The sequence below is a fragment of the Spermophilus citellus genome (assembly GCF_964194105.1).
Source record: "Spermophilus citellus genome assembly, chromosome: 4".
NCBI lineage: Eukaryota > Metazoa > Chordata > Mammalia > Rodentia > Sciuridae > Spermophilus > Spermophilus citellus.
The window spans coordinates 100,655,808-100,676,034 of NC_138185.1; the positions used below are offsets into that span (position 1 = coordinate 100,655,808).

The 20,227-nt window shown below is 51.3% G+C and overlaps 1 protein-coding gene and 1 long non-coding RNA gene across 3 annotated transcripts in view; one reads left to right on the plus strand and one right to left on the minus strand.

The window, feature by feature from the left end:
• Window positions 1–20,227, plus strand: part of RASGRF1 (Ras protein specific guanine nucleotide releasing factor 1) — a gene marked incomplete at both ends in the record, with an annotated part of 105,331 nt that overhangs the window by 52,637 nt on the left and 32,467 nt on the right. Inside the window, 8 exons of the mRNA XM_081292754.1 lie at window positions 1,657–1,850; window positions 2,362–2,471; window positions 5,917–6,035; window positions 8,091–8,251; window positions 11,872–11,935; window positions 13,378–13,514; window positions 15,684–15,766; window positions 19,343–19,591. Coding sequence (XP_081148880.1) covers window positions 1,657–1,850; window positions 2,362–2,471; window positions 5,917–6,035; window positions 8,091–8,251; window positions 11,872–11,935; window positions 13,378–13,514; window positions 15,684–15,766; window positions 19,343–19,591 — 1,117 coding nt within the window. The remainder of the gene's footprint in view (window positions 1–1,656; window positions 1,851–2,361; window positions 2,472–5,916; window positions 6,036–8,090; window positions 8,252–11,871; window positions 11,936–13,377; window positions 13,515–15,683; window positions 15,767–19,342; window positions 19,592–20,227) is intronic.
• LOC308648057 lies at window positions 5,851–12,523 on the minus strand. 2 transcript variants are annotated; one of them, XR_014021772.1, is made up of 4 exons: window positions 12,393–12,523; window positions 6,708–8,158; window positions 6,407–6,556; window positions 5,851–6,284 (listed from the first exon to the last, which is right to left on the minus strand). It is a non-coding gene; the product is annotated as an uncharacterized lncRNA (long non-coding RNA). The 2 variants fall into 2 exon arrangements; XR_014021773.1 differs by having other exon boundaries at window positions 5,851–6,556.

The following is a 20,227-nucleotide window of genomic DNA, read 5'->3' on the forward strand; positions in this document are numbered from 1 at the left end:
TAAACACTCTGGTGTTTTTCTTCTGTACATAGATCCTAAGTTTTTTTTTCCCATTTTACATAATTGCAAACATGCTGAATTATAGAGTGTGATTCTTGCAGAGTTGTTTTGACTTTTTTTTTTTTTTTGCTCAACATTATAACAGAAGCGCTTTCTCGTGCTGAAAGATTTTTATTGACCATATTAATGCTTCAGGAAAGTGTCGCTGGACAAGGACTGACAGTATTCTCAGTGTTCCCTACATGTGACCATTATCCCATGCAACTGGCTCTCATTGTTGGCTTTTAGAGTTGTTCCAAATTGTTATCTTCAGACATAATTGTCTCTGCCTATGAAGTTCTCTCCATGTTAGAGGCCATTTCCTTGGGATAGGTTTCCAAAAGTAGAATCACTGAAATGAAAAGGTATAAATGTGTTAAAGGTTCTGGCTTCAACCCTGTTGTCTACTTGTGTCCAAGAAGACTGCACTGCCCGGGTACCCAGAGGGAGGGATGGCAGGACCTAGTCCTGCTCCCGTGACCCACAAGGCATGATCTTTTTTTTTTTTCTTTTGACATTTTCCCAGTTGGGTAGGTAAAGATGAGTGTTGGAGGCATCTCCACTCTGGAGACAAGAAACCGGTTCCAGGAGGGGACGGTTCATCTGAGTGCAGGCCACTGACACGGATCAGACACAGCTCTCCAAGCCTCAGCTAGAAGGCCTCTGGATGGGCACTCTTTTTGTGTATCTCAAAAGCAAACAGCCCTGCTTTTCTCTGGGTTCCAAATAAGAAGTATCTCCAGAAAGACAGGGTCTGCCTCTCCTGCAGTCACATTGCAGCAGACACTCTACCAGGCAGTGGGACACCTGCTCTAGGAGCTGTCACATAGAGCCTACAGCGGGAAACCCAGTTCATAAGGGAAAATTCCACAGGGCTCCAGCCCATCCTATCAAATGTTGGAGGGCAGGTTTAAGGAGACTGGTTGGAATTTGGGGGTCTGGGGAGGACAAGGTCTATACCCAAGATAGAATGGGCCAGAAGGGAACCACTCGGTGAACCTGGGAGGTCCTAGGACAAGGACTAACAGAGGAGCCAAGGGAGGATGGGGTGAGAAGGCTTTGGAATGGGGAAGTCAGGAGAACCCAGCTCCAGGCCAGTTCTGATTGACCCTGTGACTTCAGATGATTCACTCTGACAAAGACTTCAGGGTTCAGACGGGGGCTCTTGGAAGCACCCTCAGCAATGACAGTGGTGGGTGAGTGAGGACATGGGACAGGTGGAGCAAAGAACCAGTCTGCCATGCAGTGGACCATATGGGATGGAGTAGGACCTGAACAAGGCAGCTTCCTTCAGTTGAAAGCAATTCCCAGAGGGGAACCCAGCCACCAGCACTCCTGGCCGCTGGGGAATGAGCACCTGGGTTCTAAAGGAGGTACAGGCCACACCTGACAGTGTACCCTATACTGCCCTCTCACAGGTGTCACATAGACAGCCTTGTCTCCAAACATCTGTGATTCTAATGTGGTCCAGTGGCTGAGCCCATCTCTCTGGTTCTGAGTAGGGCAGAGGTATTGGTCACCCCCAAAGGCAGGGATCTTTCTATAGCCACATGAGTGGCTGCAGGATAGGTCCTCCCAGGGTGCCGTCAGTCACCCTCTGACCCACCCTCCTTCCAGCCGACCTGTTCGACATCCTGCTGCCCATGCTCAACATCTACCAAGAGTTCGTGCGCAACCACCAGTACAGCCTGCAGATCCTGGCGCACTGCAAGCAGAACCGTGACTTCGACAAGCTGCTGAAGCACTACGAGGCCAAGCCGGACTGCGAGGAGAGGACCCTGGAGACCTTCCTCACCTACCCCATGTTCCAGGTGGCTGCCCAGGCCTGCCAGCAAGAGGGGCACGCTGGGGGGAAGCAGGGGTATTGGGAGCCACACTTGAAGGCCGCAGCTGAGAAGACACAGTCCTTGGCACACACCCCAGCCCTGGCTGGAAGATGGAGTAGAGTCAGCCCTCAGCCCCCAACCCTGACAGTGAGAGCAAGCTGACCACTGATAGGCCTGTCCCCTCGGGCAGTGAGGGAAGGTGAAGGGCAGCTCTCGGAGACATCCATGGGGACCCTTTACTCCTGGCTCCCAAGCCAACCACCCAGGTCCTGCCTTCTGCCAGAGCAGAGCCCAGACAGGCTGCAGAGGCTCCTCAGAGTCAGAGCGCATCTGTGGTCGGGTGGTGGAAGCGCCCATGCTGAGAGCACTGTGTTTGCCTCTCTTGCTTTTTATCCCTGTCTGCCTGCTCTGTCTCTCTCTTGCTCCCTGCCCCATCCCTCTTCTGCTCCATTCCCCACTACCTCCCAACTCCCTGCCTCTCCCCTGATGCCCGCAGATCCCCAGGTACATCCTGACGCTGCATGAGCTCCTGGCCCACACGCCCCATGAGCACGTGGAGCGCAACAGCCTGGATTACGCCAAATCCAAACTGGAGGAGCTGTCTAGGTGAGCCCTTGCCTGCGGGCACCAGGCAGCGGTGGGGCACGCTGAGGATGACCCTCGGGTTCCAGGATGTGAGGCGGGGCCCCTCCAAGCTGAGTACCCTGGAGTAACCTCTGGGGTTAGCATCTTAAGCTTAGGTGGTCACTAAGTGGGGATGGCATGGGTGGGGCCCTGTCCCTGCACACGTGGGATCTGAGGAAGGGCTCTGGGCACTCCCTTGAGCCCATCTCCCAGGAGAAGGAGCTGCCCAGGGACTCTGCCTGTTTCTTCTATTCTTCACTGTCAGTGTATCAAAACCTGGGGTGGCAGGACCCCCAGAGTGGATCCTGGGTGACAGACATTCATGTGCCCAAGGCTCCAGTCAGCCGCAGGTGGTGACAGTGATGGATAAGCCCATGGCTGTCCAATTCCTGGTCCTCCTGGTCTTCCATTCAGAGTCCCTCACCTGGCTCACTGTCACCCAAAGGGACCTCCCTCTGCAAGGGGAGGAGCAGACAGCCCAAGGGAGGCTCTGCAACACCTCAGGCAGCAGATGATGACAACCTGCACCAGGTGGTGGCCGTGGAGGCTGAGAGGAGTCAGATTCAGGACATAGCTTGAAGGTGGAACCAAGGATTCCTTGATGGATTAGATGGAGGGAGGTGAGAGAAAGAGTGGAGTCAAGGTGATTCCAGAACTTTGGGCTGAGCAACCAGGAGTAGAATTGCTGTTAATTGAGATGGAGGAAACTGCTGGAGGGGCAGACTTACAGGGGGAGGAGGAGAAGCTCAGGAGATTGCTTGGGGAGTACCTTGAACTTGAAGATGCTGATGTGATGTCCAAGTGCAGGGGGCATGGGGGAGGGGCATTGGAGTCTGGAGTTGAGAGGCAAGAGATATTGTCAGTCATCAGCTTGGAGATGGGATTTAAAGTCACAGCACTGGTAAGATGGCCAAGGGAGTGAGTTTAAGGATAAAAACATAGGAACAAAAGACTGGGTCCCAGGGCTTCCCAGGACTTCCACTGTGTGGAGGTGGAAGAAAGCAAGACATGAGAATGGGCCTTGTGGTCAGAAGTGGGCTGGCAAAGGCTGCAAAGGAGATAGGTCTTCAGAGGGTGGGGTCCACTCAGTCCCCTGACAGCTTCCTGAGTACCACAGGGGACAGCCAGTCAGGCCACTGCTTCTAGCTGCACAGAGGAAGGGACGGGCTGGACCGGGGTACAGCCTTCCCTGGATCCTTCCAATACCCAGCTGAGTTACAGACTCTGGGTGGAGAATCAGGATCAGGATTTCATCGGGGTGAGCCTGCAGAGGAACAGAATCATTGGCAGGAAGGAAGAAAGGACGGTGCCCAGGGATCCAAATCCTGCACACCCTTGTCCAAGGGAGAGGGCTTAGGACTGTCATAAGGCAGTGGGGCTTCTCGTTGCTGAGGAATGCCCTGCCCTGGTGCAAATGGGTACAGGCGCACAAGGCCTAAGACCCTGATCCCCTTTCCTCCGATCCTGGGTTTGCAGCCTGCTTGCTTTCTTCCACCTATGCCTGACCAGAACCCAGCCTTGGTGACATATAGAAATGGCATAGCCCTTTCATTCTCCTCTCCCCCTCCCACAGGGCAGCTGAGGAAAGCTCTCTGTCCAGCAGGAAGCCAGCAAGATGGCCAACCCCCTCCCCAACTGTGCTCAGAAACACTGGTCCCCTCTAGGGACTGGGCCTGAATTTTTCCTTCTATCCTGAACCCCTATATCCTGACTAATAACCCAAGGCTTCACTTCCAGGTCCCCCAGGAGCCCCCCCAGAGTTTTCAAACTATGTTCACGCAGGGTCCCCATCACAAACCCCAGCCTGGGGCAGCACTTATCCTCGCCAGCTACCGTTTGTTCATGTCCTACAGGAAAAATTAGTTTTGCTATTTTACAATCTCCCCTTTATGTTTTACCGAACATACAGCCTCCCCCATCCTCCCCAAGAGATCTCATTACCACTGGCTCTTTCAAAATGGAGTCCCTCTCTAGGAAGGAACTGAGGCTCCTGAAGAAAAGATTCCATTTGATGCCCCAGACTGATAAACTGTTGAGTGAGTTCATGCCTGAAATGCTAGTCCCCATCCAGTGGGGGGAAAAAAACCTGATATTTATTTTCCACCAGTGACAGCAGAGACAATGATCACTGCCCTTGACTACAGTCCCTACCAAGTGCCAGGCTTGGGGCTGGTCCCTGGAATATTCTCTCTTCCATCTTCATCCCAACATCCTATAGATGAGGGCACTAAGTAAGGATCAGAGGGCTTGAGTAATTTGCTCAAGGTCATGCTGATTCAGTGCATCACAGAGACCGCTCAAGTGCGGTCATCTTTCATCCTTGTGAGGGCTAACCTGGATGGCATCTGCAAGAGAACTCTAAGCCACACTTATCAACCTGCCCCTGGGTGGTCGTCTTGAAATTGTAGGATTTCAAAAGACTTTGTGCTCTTCTTAGTGTAAGTAAGTGGGATACTTTTACAGAGTCCCCCTACACACACACACACACACACACACACACACACACACACTACTCACTACTTTCCTAAGAATCCTAGAAACAAGGCAAGGCAATATTGGCCTCCAATACCCATCTTTTACCACCTATGCTGTTTAAAAAGCAGTTAAATGGTGCCACCTCCTGGAAATTATGGATATTGCAAGAAATCAGAACAGGGACAAATGAAAGTGGCTTGCATTCCTTCCCAGAAGGGCCAGAGCCTAGGGAAGCAAGCTGGAACCCGTCTTCCCCTGAGCCAGCTGGGTTACCAGGCACTATAGAAAAATAACCATTCCTGGATCTGAGAAACATTAAAGAGACGACCATATAAAAATCAGGAGCCAGGTGTGGTGGTGCATAATCCCAGCAAGTCCAAAGGCTGAATCAGAAGGATTCCAAGTTCAAGGCCAACCTCAGCAACTTAGCAAGACCCTGTTTCAAAAAGGGCTGGGAATGTAGCTCAGAGGTAGAGCACTCCTGAGTTAATGGGAGGGGGATATTATAAAGAAAGAAAGGATATGCAGAGAGTATTCAGAAGGAGAAAACCATAAATGCAAAGGCCCGGAGGTAGGAATGAGCTTTGTTCTGTGAATGAGAGTAAGAACAGAAGGGGATGAAGGGCAAGGTATGAATAAATGATGTCCCCCATATTCCCACATCCCTCCTGGGGTTGGGGCTGGGCCTGCTTCCTAACTGCTTTCATTGCCTTTTTTCTGAAATAAACCCCCTGGCTCCTAAGGGTGTCAGAAGGATGAGGTGGCACCTGTGAGGTGCCTGACACACAGTGGGTGCTCACAGAGGCACACCGCTTCCCCATCATGCCTAGAGGCACACCTGAGAATCCCGGCTCCTGGCCCTTCTTCTTAGATCTGGCCATAGACCTGGCCTTCTGTCCTCCCTGGGAGGTGGGGTGGCCTTCCTCTGACCCTGTCACCCTTGTTGACACAGAATAATGCATGATGAAGTGAGTGAGACAGAGAACATCCGGAAAAACCTGGCCATCGAGCGCATGATCATCGAAGGCTGTGAGATCCTCCTGGACACCAGCCAAACCTTCGTGAGACAAGGTGTGGTGTCTGCACTCCCCTTCCCCCCGCCACCCCCAGTTGGCCCCACAGTGGGAGGGAGGTGACACTCAGGGACACCGCCACTTGGTTTGGCTACCTTGTGCCCAAACCTGCTGCGGTAATTGCAGATGATGGAATCTCTACCTACAGGCGTGGATATGGTTGGTTCTCACAGTTTTCTTCTCTCCTGAGGTAAACACGAGTCTGCCCAGATGGGCTTGGGTTTTCTGTTGTAAACACTGACATGTCCTTTGGGGGAATAAAGTATGAGACAGGGGATGAGGACAGAAACCGATTCATCCCATGAGTCACAAGCGTTCTCAGTGACCCAGAGAAGGTGGGTGCTGGGTCGGCCCCCGTCCTTTCCTTACCATCCTCTGCATCTAGGGAAGGCGGTGTCCACAGTGGGTCTCCTGGTAGAAGGGCTTCCCTCCCTGTGGCCCCAGCCTACCTCCCAGCAGGATCAGGTGTGCAGCTTGCCCTGGCCCAGGGTTCTGACTTCCAGCTTGGGGACCTCAGAGCTGCAATACAGTTGAAGGTCATCTCATTCAACTTCCATGTTCTGTGGGAGACTCAGCTCCAGCTCATATGCCCAGAGGGGACTGCTGTCTCCAGATGGGCCTCCAGAGCCCCGTCTACCCAGCCCAGAAACTCTATGTGTGAAAAACTTACCAGAGCCTCCCGATGGCCCCATGAAGCTGCTTCTGGCCCTGCTGTCCTTGGGATGGATCTGGTATCCTTGGAATTTTGCTCCCAGGACCCGCTGTGGCCCCTGTGTGCCTCCCCAGGCTCACTCTGCGACATGCTGAGCCTAGAGTCAAACTTGCCGGTCTCCTGGCCTCCCTGTCCTGTGCTGGGTGCTTTCTATGCAAGAAACACCCCACATGGTATCTATAGGCCTCTCTGAAGGAACCTCAGACTGGGTTTGTCTTGGAAGTGACCCAAAATGTGGCCCCTCCTGGAGTGGGCAGTGCCCTCACACACTGAGAATTTGCTCCATCACCCGAACCAAAGCTCCCCACCCACACACAGTGGGGAGGACTGCAGACAGGACAGGCGGTCCAGCCAGCCCTTTCCCACGTGTGAGTCATGTAGCCAGCAGTGAGTGACCCCTACACTGTCCGGGTCAGGCCTCCATGGGGCTCTGGGGTTGCTCAGAGAACGAGCCAACCCCTGCCTCCAGAAGCCCCCTGTGTAGAGTCAGAAAGAGACGGACGCAGGGAAGCAGCCCAGGTGGACACACTGAGGTGGGAGGCTGAGTGTGGCCAAGCACGTCCACCAGGGCTGTCCCCAGGCGACAGCTCAGGTGGAGCTTGAAGGAGAAGACAGAGGTCATGGTGTCACTGGAGTGAAGGCTTTCCAGGCCCAGGGCAGCATTTAGGGCAATGTGACCTAGAATAAAGTTTGTCACAGAGGTTGGAGACAATGACAAGAGGAACTGGGAGGCACGCCCTGGTCAGATCCCACCGGGGGGCCTTGTATGCCTGAATCCCAAGACCAGTGGGGAAGGAGGCCCGTGGAGCATGTGTGGCAGGGTAGGACCAGAAGAGGGACAGCAAATGGGTCTCTTCACAGCCACCTGCTCTGCCCAGTAATGGCTTCCTGGTGCACCTCATGAGGACTCGGCTCAGTCTGGGCTCTGCAGCTAAGTGCTGTGATTGGCGGGTGATGTCTGGTGGCGGGAGAGCGGCAGTGCAATGGAACCTGCCCATCCCTGGGGCTGTAGCCAGCTCCCCACTGGTCCAGCCCCTGCCACCCTCAGACCTGACCCAGCCTCAGTCTCGCCTCATGGGTCGAGCCCTTCAGGGTTCCTTTGCTGCCAAGGCCCTGGCCCCCTGACTGGAAGTTCAAGGGACCCTGCATAGTTTCTCTGGTGGCTCCCCCACCCCACCACACACCGAGGAGGGGCTGGAAGGAGAGTCCCCAGGCATTTGCTGCAGGAACTAGGATGGCCCTGTCCCACTGCTGCTGCCGCTGACACCCCAACCTTCAAACCAGGGCTGGGGGCTCACGGTCGTCCTGGGAGGGGGTTCAGGTTTTCTCCTCCATCCGTAGGTTCCCTCATCCAGGTGCCCATGTCGGAAAAGGGCAAGATCACAAGGGGACGCCTGGGGTCTCTGTCCCTAAAGAAAGAAGGCGAGCGACAGTGCTTCCTGTTCTCGAAGCATCTCATTATCTGCACCAGAGGCTCCGGAGGGAAACTTCACCTGACCAAGGTAAGGGAGATGCCACCTCCCCCAGGGCTGGAGGTCCACCGGTCACGCAGGCTCCACCCTGACCACAGGGTTGGGACTGACCCCGATGGGAACCCAGATGGTGTCTGGGACCTGTGAGTACAAGAGCAGGCACACAGGGCCTGGCTCAACTGAGGGTTGGAATGAATAGACAGCGGGTTTTCCACCAAAGGAGTCACGGGAAATAGAAAGTCGAGTATGAAGGACTCTCCTACAGAGGAGCCAGGTATGTGTATATAGTTGTGTGTGTGAGTGTGTGCGCATGTGTGTATATGTGGTGTGTGTGTGTGTGTGTGTGTGCGCGCGCGCGCGCGTGCGTGTGCGGAGGACCACCCCGGCTGAGGGCCAGAGCAGCACCCAGGGCCTTTCACTCATCTCTAACCAAAAGTTGCTCGGACAGACCCCCTCAAGTGCCCTTCTGAGCCACCCTCACCTCCATCACAGGAACACTGTCCTGGTGGCCTTTGGAGGCTGCTGACTGTGCTCCCACAGGACCTGCCCTCAGGATACACAGGACCTCATAGCACATGCTCAACTTCCTGATATATCCCTAAACATGCAGGGAAAGAAGCATCTCAGACCCCTCCTGCTTCCTCATAGACCCCAGGGCCTTTGTTCCTGCTGTTGACCCAGCTGCAAGGCCTTCTTTCTCCCCTGGCTGAACTCCTCATGTCACTCAAGGCCTGTTCAAACACCACCTCTGCTGGAAGGCCTGTGGCCTGAGCAGAATCTACTGCTCCCCAATGTGGCACCTTGCTTGTCCTATTGTTCCAAATGCAAAATCAGGACCTAGCTCCCAGCTCTGTCACGGGTGTAATCCTAAAAAAGTCATTGCCCCAGTCTGCACTTTGTCTGTCAAACAGGGACAACTGTCCTCACAGAGGCATTGTGCAGAGGACTTAGCAGTAAGCCAATGGTGTCCACAAATTTGCCCTCTTGATTATGAAGCACAAGTTCTAGAAAGCTACCTTTTCTCCCAACACCATGTCCATCCTCATGGAAGCAGATTGGATTTTGCATCTGAACATGCTGAAGCCTGGAAAGGGCCAGAAGGTGCCTTTAATTAAGTCAGAGCATTGGGGAAACCGTTCTTCCGGACCCTGGATGCCTGGCCCGTAACCTCCTGTCGAGCTATTAGATCAGGCCTGGGCTTCGGGGAATACACTACTTCTGTTAACATGTCAACAAATTAGTTGGTTGGCTGCACAAGGGGAAATTAATTTACAAATATTGAATACTCCAGTTCCAACCAAATTGTGTACCAAGGAAAGCATTCATTATGTATTAGCTCTGGAGCTTCTAATCTAGAGCTCTCTGTCCAGGCCAGGGGTCTGCTCCCCAGCAGCCAGAGTCCGAACGGCAGGTTACCCTGGAGACCTGGAAGCAGCTTCCTGCTCAGAGAGTCTGAAAGCATATGTTTTTACATTGGTTAATTTTGTTTTATTTGAGGGTTTTTATTTTGGTTTGTTTGTAGTTTTGAAAGTTAGTTAGCATACTAGTAAGAACACAGAATTGAAGCACTGACCAGTCCCAGCATTGCTCTATCCTAGTGGGACCTCAGAGAAATCAGGTGACTTCACTGAGCCTCAGTTTCCATATCTGAATAATGGGTATGAAAATACCTACTTTCCAGGAATGCCCTGAGGATTAAGTGAGGGAGTCCCAATGCCTGGTACACAATAAGTGCTCAATAGGTATCCACCATTGTCACTCTTAATTGTATAATAATGAACTTGTAATGATGATAATAATAGCAAGCCCTACATAATGATTACTGCAGGCCAGGTACTTTCCAAGATTATTTATGTGTATTTAACTCCTAGAAGAGATGCTGAAGCAGACACTGTCACTTTCCCCAATCTGTAGATAAAGGAAGTAGACAGAATCTCTGTGGCAGAGCTAGGATTTGAACCCAAGCAGTCTGCCGGCAAATTCTGTGTTTAGTCACTTATGCCAGATGGCCTCCAACAGCCAAGAGCTGAAATTGAAATCACTGCTCTTTAAATCATGCAGGTAGAAACAGGACACCTTAAGTCCATTCTGAAGGGAGCAGGTCACAAATCTGCAAACTACTGTAAGAATTGTTTGGGCCTCAAGTAGGAGAATGTTAGAGCTTGTGGGGCCTCCAAGATGACCAAGCTCAATGACCTCACTGGCAAGGTTAAGGCCCAGCAAGTCTGGGAGCCTCCCAAGACCACCAAAGAGCTGAACAAGAAGCAGATCCCACGGCCTGGACGTCCCCTGTACCCTCTGCAGTGCCCCTCTGCAGTTCCCCTCTGCCTCCCAGGGGGCTCCCTGCCTACAAGCATCTGAGATATCAATTAGCCACATGGCCAACTCTCTGTTATGGTCCGTTATTGTGTTATTTATCTGCTGCTGTGTAACAAGTTATTCCCAGTGGAATAGCTGGAGGTCAGGAAAGTCTGTGAGTCAGGAAGTCATGTATGACTTACCCTGGTGGTCTCGGCTCAGGGTCCCTAATGGGTTTGCAAACAAGACTTCTTCTGGGCCACAGGGCTCTGACGGCTTCACTGGGCCAGAGACCATCTCCTCATTCCGAGATGATGCATCCCTGGGGCTCAAGGGACCTCGTGCACCTCCCCCCATGACATGACAGTTGCCTGCAGAACAGGTGACAGCGAGCAGCAGGCTGCAGACTCCAAGTAGCACACCATTGCTTCTGCTTTATTTTTTTAATTAGATGCAAATCACTAAGTTCAGCCCACACGCAGGAGGAAGGCCATCCACCTTTGCTTTCAGAAGGCAGGAGTGTCAATCTGTGGACATGCTTGCGACCGCCACAGGCTCTGTCACACTCCCCACAATATCAAGGGCTCTCACATCCAGGAGTGCTCACACACTCAAAGATGGGAGGCATTTTAGGAGTCTTCCTGATAATTAGAAATGAGTAACTGATGTTGGGTTGGGATCAATTCCCCGAGGCTCTCTCTGGACCCCACCACTAATGGACCAGGTGATTTGCACAAGACCAGTCTGAATTCACTTCCTCGTCTGGTAACATGAGGGTTTGACTTCGAACAGGGGGTCTTAAACTTCTCTAGATGTAGGACTCTAAGGTGATGCTCAGAGATGCTGTAGGGGCAAAAGGAGGCCTAGCAGGACAGACGTTGGCCCCTCTGCCCACAGCCCGACCTCAGCCTTCATCTGGAGAGGGCCTCTCTGAGTCAATCTCCTGTCGTCCACTTTGTTAGGCTTTATATACAAAGTCCTTTGACTTCCAAGGCCGGGCATGGTGGCGAACACCTATAATCCCAGCAGCTCAGAAGCTGAAGCAGGAGGATCTCAAGTTCAAAGCCAGCCTCAGCAACTTAGTGAGACCCTGTATCTAAAAAAAAATAAAAAATTAAAAAGCTGGGAATGTGGCTCAGTGGTTAAGCAACCTCTGGGTTCAATCTCTAGAACCAAAAACAAAATCCTTTGATTTCCAGAGCAAAATTTCCTCTTGGCATATAATACATACCCATGTGTATGTGTATCCCTGGACCCTCTCTGTAAAGCCCCTTCCAACACTAACATGCTAGGAGGACTCTTAAGCTAGCATATCCACCCTGGTCCAAGTGGAAACTGCTGCTTTTTTTCAGAATGGAGTCATATCCCTCATCGACTGCACCTTAATGGAGGACCCAGAAAGCACAGAGGAGGAAGGTGAGTGTGCAAATTGCTTGTGACTGTGCATGCTCACACAGACACACACATCACCCAGGAGGGTCACAGCCCAGCACTGGCTTTGGTTGGGAGGAAGAGCAGATGCTCAAGTGTGGAAGCCCCTTGCCTGGATGCAGAGGGGCCAGGGTCTGGGTCCTCCTGAACCAACTCCCAAATTTGGTCCTCATTTTTCTTCTTTACTGGCCCCAGCCAACACTCAGAGACACTAGTGGATGCCCTGCCCTGGGAGGACACCAGCAGGACTTGCAATCTTTGCTCTTTCCCACACTGGGCTCCTCAGGGAGGGCCTGAGTCTGCATCCCAATCTCGCACAGCATGGGCTTGGGCTTGGACTTGGTTGTTGCTCCATGTCCCCTTGACTTGCACTCATGCAGGACACATCATGCCACTGAGGGCCAAACCCAGTGGCTCCCCAAGGAAAATGTGTGTGACTTACCTGGAGCACTCTGACCAGCACAAGCTTCTCTGATGTCAGCCACCTCTGGTGCACAGGAAAGCCCCGACTTGAGTGGAACTGTGAGGCCCTGAAACTGTTTTCCTCCCTGGGCTTTTGGAAAGGGCCCTGAGCATCTCCCACCTGCAACACACAGACACCCCACCTCTCAGAGAAGCCAGCATGGTCCCCCAAGTCACCACACAGGTCAAGCTCCCCAAGCTCCCCGGTGCCCAGCAAGAAGTCCTAAAACTCTTGAGTGTCAGAACTGGAAGGGACAGGGCCTCAGAGACCTGGATCCCAGTCCTGTTGTACAGGAGGACTCCTGACACCTCTCTGATGGAGGGGGAAGGTGTCACTCCAGGGTCACAAGGCAGTACGCAGCAGAACAGCCCAGAACTGAAGCAGACATTCCACAACATCCTACCCCCTTCAGTACATACCCAATTAATGTAGCCACATTGAAAAAAATCCATACTCTGGCCTTGGTCTTCCCAGTAAACAGCTTTCGAGAGTTCAAGGAAATTTTCAGGTTAAGAGCAGTAATAAAAATACCTAGGATTTACTCTTGCACTGGGGAGCTTTAAACTGAACTAAACAACCAGCCCAGTGCATAAAAATTTAAGACATCCAAGTTCCCTGCTGGCCCAAATAACGCCTTGGGGTAGCAGGTCCCAGCTGTGAGAGCATCTTTAGCCCCAGTTTGGCGGCCCTGCTGAAGGCATGGCTAAACCCTTGCTTAGGATCTCAGCTCCCTGTTGTTGCAGTGAGGGCCGAGGGCAAACTCCAGAAGTCTGGCTCTGAATCCAGAACATTCCTGAATGCTTGGAAGTCACTTCTGCACTCCAGGTCATCAAAAAATCTGAAAGTAGCAGCCATTGTCTGGGTGCCCTAATCCAGAGCCCTCGCTGATGGGTAAGATAGGGACCAGCAAAACTCCCAAGGGGCCCACACCCACTCTGCCAATTTCATGTTTTGCAACGGGAAGCCAAAGGATCTGGCCAAGACGTAGACCACTTGGATTTTAAGATCGGAGTAGAGCCAAAGGATTCCCCGCCCTTCACGGTCATCCTCGTGGCCTCATCCAGACAGGAGAAGGCAGCATGGACCAGTGACATCAGCCAGGTAAGCATGTCCCCTATTCCTGAGAGCAAGTGATCTCTAAATGACCAACCTGGTTGGGGACCTGGGACAAAGAGGGATGATAGCTACATTGTTCTGCTAGAAAAGACCCAAGTCCACCAGGTCCACAGCCCCAGCCAAGGCTGAGCTTAGCTAGTGCATCCTTTTGCATAGTCCTCTGGGCCACCAGCCATGTGTAGTCTGAGGACCCCTTGCATCTGAGTCACCTGGCAAGGTGATTTTAGAAACTTCAAATCCTGGGCTCTTCTTCACCCCTCTCAAGACCTAGTGGATGGCCTGGGATCTACATCTTTATACACCCCAAGAAAAGTCTGGGCACCACTAGCCAAGGATGTTAGATGCAACAGATTTTGAAGAGAGAGAGCCTTGCTGGGGTCCCTGCAGGCAGCCTCCTGAGATCAAACCCAGCATCAGCCGTGCAAAGGAAAGATTTGGCTTTGTCCTTTGCCCACTGCAAGTATCAGGGACATTCACCCTATTTGGAGCATTAACCAGGAAGCACAGGCTTCCCCAGGTACAATCAGCAGACCCACAGGCCTGTGGGCATTGGAAGTACAGGGAGCAGGGATTCTGAGTATGGAAAGAGACTGTCAGCAGTGCTTGGATTCAGCCTCCAGAAACACCAGGGTAGCCCATCCCTGCAGCCGGCTCCCAGTGCACCTGCCTGTGGCTGTCCCCTCTACAGAGCCTGTGGCTGTCCCCTCTGCAGAGCAGGATAGGTATTTTAAGAGAGCAGCTGATAGCAGAATAGGAGGCAAGACTGGTGTTTCCTCCATAAGGAGACAAACCTAGAGGAGTGTGACCTCCTATAGGTCAGGGGTTTAGGGACCCTCAAAGGGCAGAGTCTTCACTGTACCAAGTGAGCTTCCCTCGCTCTCTAGCTTCTCTTTGCTGCCCACTTCCAGGCTTCCCTGACCACCCACTCCAGCCTGCCTTCTCTCAGTTCCAGAAGAGCAAGGCATGTTGGTATAATGCATGGCATCTGTCTGTTTTTTCTAGTTTCTTCTTCAAAGGTCCCAGCATGCCCTGGAGAAAACTGGGAACCCCAAGCTGAGCCCTTTCCCATCTCCAGGGAGCTGTAACTGTCAGAGGCTCAGGCTGCTCTCCCAGAGGATGCTCACAGGTCCTTGGCTCTCCTGGCAATGTCACAGATGCCAATGATTGTGGGTCCCCTAGCCCTTTCCCCTGGGGAGCAGCATTGGCCATTTCCCTAGGCCCTCCAGCTCCTCTGAGTCTGCCGCACTAAGGAGAGTCTCAGTGGCAGGTGGGGAAGTTGGACTAGAAACACAAATGTCAGAAACCTCCCTATGTGAGGTACCGCCTTTGGGGAACTGACCTTGATCAGGGAGCTGGATCTGGAGACATCCTACCAGCCTCTCGGACTGCCACATCCCAGTGACCTTGACATCCACCCCCACTCATATACTCCAGAAAATTCTGTGATGTGCCTGAGCCAAGGAGAAACCCTGTCATGGCAGAAATGTGAAGTCCTGGAGCAGGGAACATTCAGGAAATGTGTCTCTTAGTTTTGTTTGTGTGAGTGGTTTTTATTCAAAGCAATACTTAGATTTTGAATTTTTTTGGAGGCTGCGTAAAATATGCAATCACAGGTTCCCCTGCTGCAAGCGCCCCCCATGTATGGATGTGAGATGTGGAAAACTGTCCACAGCATCAGAGCACTGGCACTGGGTAGGCAGGTAGAGGGCAGAGCACAGAGCTCTCCTGCAGGGGATGCGAAGGCCCAGCTGCATAGGCCTCCCAGAAGAGAGGGCCCAGATCATGGTAGAGCTGATCTTGCCCTTGACACTGGACCTCAGAGGTAGGCAACAGGGTGGTCAGTGTCATGTGCCTCTATTTTGCAAACAATCCAGTGAGGTAGGAGTCGTTGTCCCCATTTTGAAGTTAGGGAATCTAAGACTCAAGAAGGTCAGGTAATCCCCCAAGGTCATTCAGATAGAGTTGACCTCCAACCTAAATCCAAGGGAGGCTTTTTTCATCAAGACCACCCTGTCCTTGCCTGGACAATGACCTTGAAGCTTGAGGACCCCATGTCAGGCTGGGGTGTATGAACCCTCAGTGGGCAGAGCCCTCAGTGGGCCTAGATCCTGGAAGGGACTAAGGTTCTGACCCTGGGGTCCCCTCTGTTTCCAGTGTGTGGATAACATCCGGTGCAATGGACTCATGATGAACGCCTTTGAAGAAAACTCCAAGGTCACTGTGCCGCAGATGATCAAGTAAGTGCCCTTAACCTGTTTTCACCAGGCTGTGTCCCAGAGATTGTGCACCATGCGGGGACAGCCAGGACCCTGGTATGGGCCAGCCCCCGGGGCTCAAAAGATGCTGGGTTTATTTTACACACTCTTATAAATAACTATTTTTCTTCTCCTAATTACAAAATAAATACAAGGAACATTTCAAAACCATTTCACACAGAAGGCCCCAGGGCCACTGCCCCTGTTTGAGCAACCTCGAGGACAAAGGGCCTAGGATTCTGCTGGACACAGCTCTCCAGACCTTGAGCCCTCCATATGCAGCCTCCCTCACCTGCACCAGGCACAATTCTCCTCCAGCGATTTGCAGACTGAACGTCCACCCTCCTTCCTGTTTCCACCCTGCAGCCCACTGGCTCCATCCCAACCTGTGAGCCCCCAGCCTGCCGATGTTCATTCAGCTCATGCACATCAGGTCCCAGCTCCCACCTGTGTCTGTAACCACAGTCTCTATGCTGCTCCAAGTGCATGTGCCAAGGAACAGTACACAACAGTATTAGCGTCCAAAATGCCACACCTCCTTCATGCACACCACCACCAACCCAAGGGCAGATCTGACAAAGCCAGCGCTTGATGGACTGACCAACTGCCAGCCAGCGGCCACCCAGGCAGTACCATGTCCTAGTAGGAGATATCCTTTAAAGGGCCAGTGAGCTCAGAGCTGACATCCACTTGTTACCTCCTGTGTGCCAGGTACTGTTCTAGGTCCTTCAGTCAGTTTACCTATTACATTCTTGAGAAATTTTGTATGGTAGATCTTATTATTTTCCTTTTACAGGTTAAAAAACAGAGGCCCTAAGCAAACTGAAGGGCAGCCTCAGAAACTTAGTGAGGCCCTAAGGAACTTAGTGAGACCCTGTCTAAAAATAAAAAAAAAATTAAAAGGGCTGGGGATATAGCTTAGTGGTAAGCACCCCTGGCTTCAATTCCTGGTACAAAAAAAAAAAAAAAAAAAAAGGTAAACATGATTACAAAGATTCGCAATGTCCAGAAAATGAAAAAAAAAAAATATTGCTCAAAAGGGTCATTGTTTGCTGGGTACAATGATATATGCCTATGGTTACAGATACAGCTACTCAGTACTCAGAGGTTGAAGCAGGAGGATCACATGTTCAGCAACTTAGGGAGACTCCGTCTCAAAATGAGGAGGATGAGGTTCAGTGGTAGAGCACCCTGGGTTCCATCCCCAGTTCCAAAAACAAACAAACAACAAAACATTCCTTGAATAGTAGATGGATCCCACCATTAAAATGTGTGTGCTGTGGTTCAGCCACCAGAGGGCACTGCATGTTGCAGCAGCTTTTGGGATTGCTGGTTCCCACCACGCCCAGTAGAAGTGGCTGACCTTAGAAGTTTAGAACCTGCTCCACCCTCAGTCCCCAGGGCTACGGTTGACTGCACTAAACACCTGTCCCCGTGTCCTGGCAGCCTGAGAAGAAAGAGATTTGCTGCTAACAGATCCACTTGCAAAGTCCCAGAGAAGGATTCAAATTGGTGTTGCCTGGGTCAGATTCTGACCTCAAGCAGTGATCCCTTTGTCCAGGATGAAAGACTTTTTGTTTTGTTTTGTTTTGTTTTAATTAGTTACACATGACAGTACAATGACCTTGACATATCATACATTTGAATCAGATGGGATATAATTTCTCATTTTTCTGAGTATACAGGTTGCAGAATCACATTGATCATGCATCCACATATATACACACAGTAATAATAATGTCTGTTTCATTTTACTATCCTTCCTATCTCCCCCACCCCTCCCCTCCCCTCCCATCACTTCTCTCTGTCTAATCTAGGGTAACGCTATTCTTTTTTTTTTCTCACATCTTCATACACGTATTTTGTATAACAAGGAGGGTCTCCTTCCACCATCCATGCAATTCCCTTTCTCCCTCCCTTTCCCTCCCACCCCTCTTCCCTATGTAGAGGTAATCTTCATCTCATGCTCTTCCTCTCTTCCCCATTTTGACTCAGGATGAAAGACTTTAATAGATCCAACCCAGCATGTCTGACGAACCCGGAAGGTTTCACTTTCGGTCAAAGACCAGAAGTCCAGCTGATCCACTGCTGGCTAAAGATTTCTTCTAATACTAAACAGGCAGCCAAGGTAGATCAAGGACAGGATGATCTTCCCCTGTAAAGGCTAAGTAGGTAGAAGAGACATAAAAGCTGAGCATGCACCCACCTTGATACAGGAGCTGGAAGTTCATAATGATCACTCATTGAAAAGCCAGCTTCACCTTATTGACCCTTTGGAACCAAGAGGCAACAGGTGTCAGCAAGGATATGGCTGATTTTATATTGAAGGCTCCCTAGACCAGCCCAGCTGAGAAGTGCCCTTCACAAAGTTTTGTGATTGCTTCTACCAGGTGCACTAAAAGCATTATTTCCTGTGACCCCATTTTTATGCCCTTTGTTTGAGGCTCCTAGACCACAAAAGGAGTGCATATTTGTATTTCAAAATAACTGTGAGGGCAAGTATTACATTCTCAAGGGAGCACTGTGTTCCCCAGAGCCCAGCCAAATCAAAAAGACTTGCTATCTCCATTTTCAGGTGGGTGGGTTTTTTCCTAGACCACCCTTCTCCGAGGATGCGGCCCTTCAAGGGTCCGTCTTTACATGGTGGTCTCGTCCAACCCTCCCACTCCCGAAGGCCAGGCCTTGTCTCCTGCTCCTATGAAAACCCAAGACACTGGTTCCCAAGATCTGCAGACACCCTCCAGACAGCAAAAGTGGCAGCTAGTTTCCAAATTGCTCCTTGTTTTGAGTCCCTGGGAATTTCTCTTATTATACTTTTTTCCCTTCTAATTGTTTTAATTGAGATTTAATTCACATAACATAAAATTTACCATTTTAAAGCGTATAATTTAGTGGATTACAGTCATCACCACAATCTAAACACAGAATACTTCCACCACCCCAATAGAAAATCCTGTACTTAGTAGCAATCATCTCCAAAGCCACCCTCCCTTGTTCCCTGGCAACTTTCAATCTTCTTTCTGTGTCTATAGATTTTCTCCATTTTGGACATCGCCTATAAAGGGAGTTGTAGGACACGTGATCTTGTGTCTGGCTTCTTTGGTTTGGCCTGATGTTTTTGAGGCTCATTGTGTGTGTCAGTGCTTCTTTTCCTTTTATGGCTGAGTAGTATCCCACCGCTGTAGATGTAACAGAGCACTGGTCCACTCCTCAGCTGGTGGCTGCTCGGGATATTTCCATCTCCAGGCTATAACAGACAATGCTGCTATGAATATTCATGCACACATTTTTCAGTGAACAGACTTCCTGTGTGTCTCAAGAATTTGGTGGCACATTTTTTTCCCATGTGTTTGTCATCTTTTTCCAGTACTGCTAGGTTTATGCTGAAGGTGTTTAGGATCCTGGGGAAAGGACCCTCCTTCAGTGCCATGCTTCTAAAGCATCCCCTGCTCTCCTAGTAAGACCATCCCTGGCTGGGACCATGGGGACAGAGATGGGCTTGCCAGCTGGTGGGCCCAGACAACCTCAGACCCATGTCACCTCTTCCTCCCTCCTCAGATCCGACGCCTCCTTATATTGTGATGACGTTGACATTCGCTTCAGTAAAACCATGAACTCCTGCAAAGTGCTGCAGATCCGGTATGCCAGCGTGGAGCGGCTGCTGGAGCGCCTGACGGACCTGCGCTTCCTGAGCATCGACTTCCTCAACACCTTCCTGCACTCCTACCGCGTCTTCACCACGGCCGTCGTGGTCCTGGACAAGCTCATCACCATCTACAAGAAACCCATCAGTGCCATCCCTGCCAGGTGGGCACAGGTTCCATCCTCCTACTGGACCCTCAGAACCTAAGGCCTGGAGGGAAACTAAACTCTGCTCCAGGGGTGCCCAGGAGGTCCCTGGAGGAGAAGGCATCCCATCAGCCTGGATGCTGGGAAATACCCAGCTCATGAACCACAAGGACAGTATGCATCTGTATTCCTTTTTCTTCTTCTTTTTTTAATGCTGAGGATTGAACCCAGAGGTGCTTTACCACTGACCCACATCCCCAGCACTTTTTTTATATTTTATTTGAGACAGAGTCTCACTAAGTTGCTTACAGCCTTGCTAAATAGCTGATGCTGACCTCAAACTTGCAATACTCCTGCCTCAGCCTCCCGAGTCTCTGGAACTACAGGTGTGGGCCACTGTGCCCAGCACATATTTGTATTTCAAAACCACTGTGAGGGTTAAGAATATGTTCTCAAGGGAGCTTTGGGTCCTCCCCTCCCAAGGCCAGGGAGGGCTGGCATGCAGGACACCTCCACTCAGTCTTGGCCTCCTCCACTCCTGCCCTGAGTGGGGGAGTCTGAGGGATACACATTATTCTCTCCTCCCTGTTCTCAGTTCAGTCCCCTACTGGGAAACCTAGGGCCCCACCCCTCTAGGAAAAGAAGAAAGAAAGG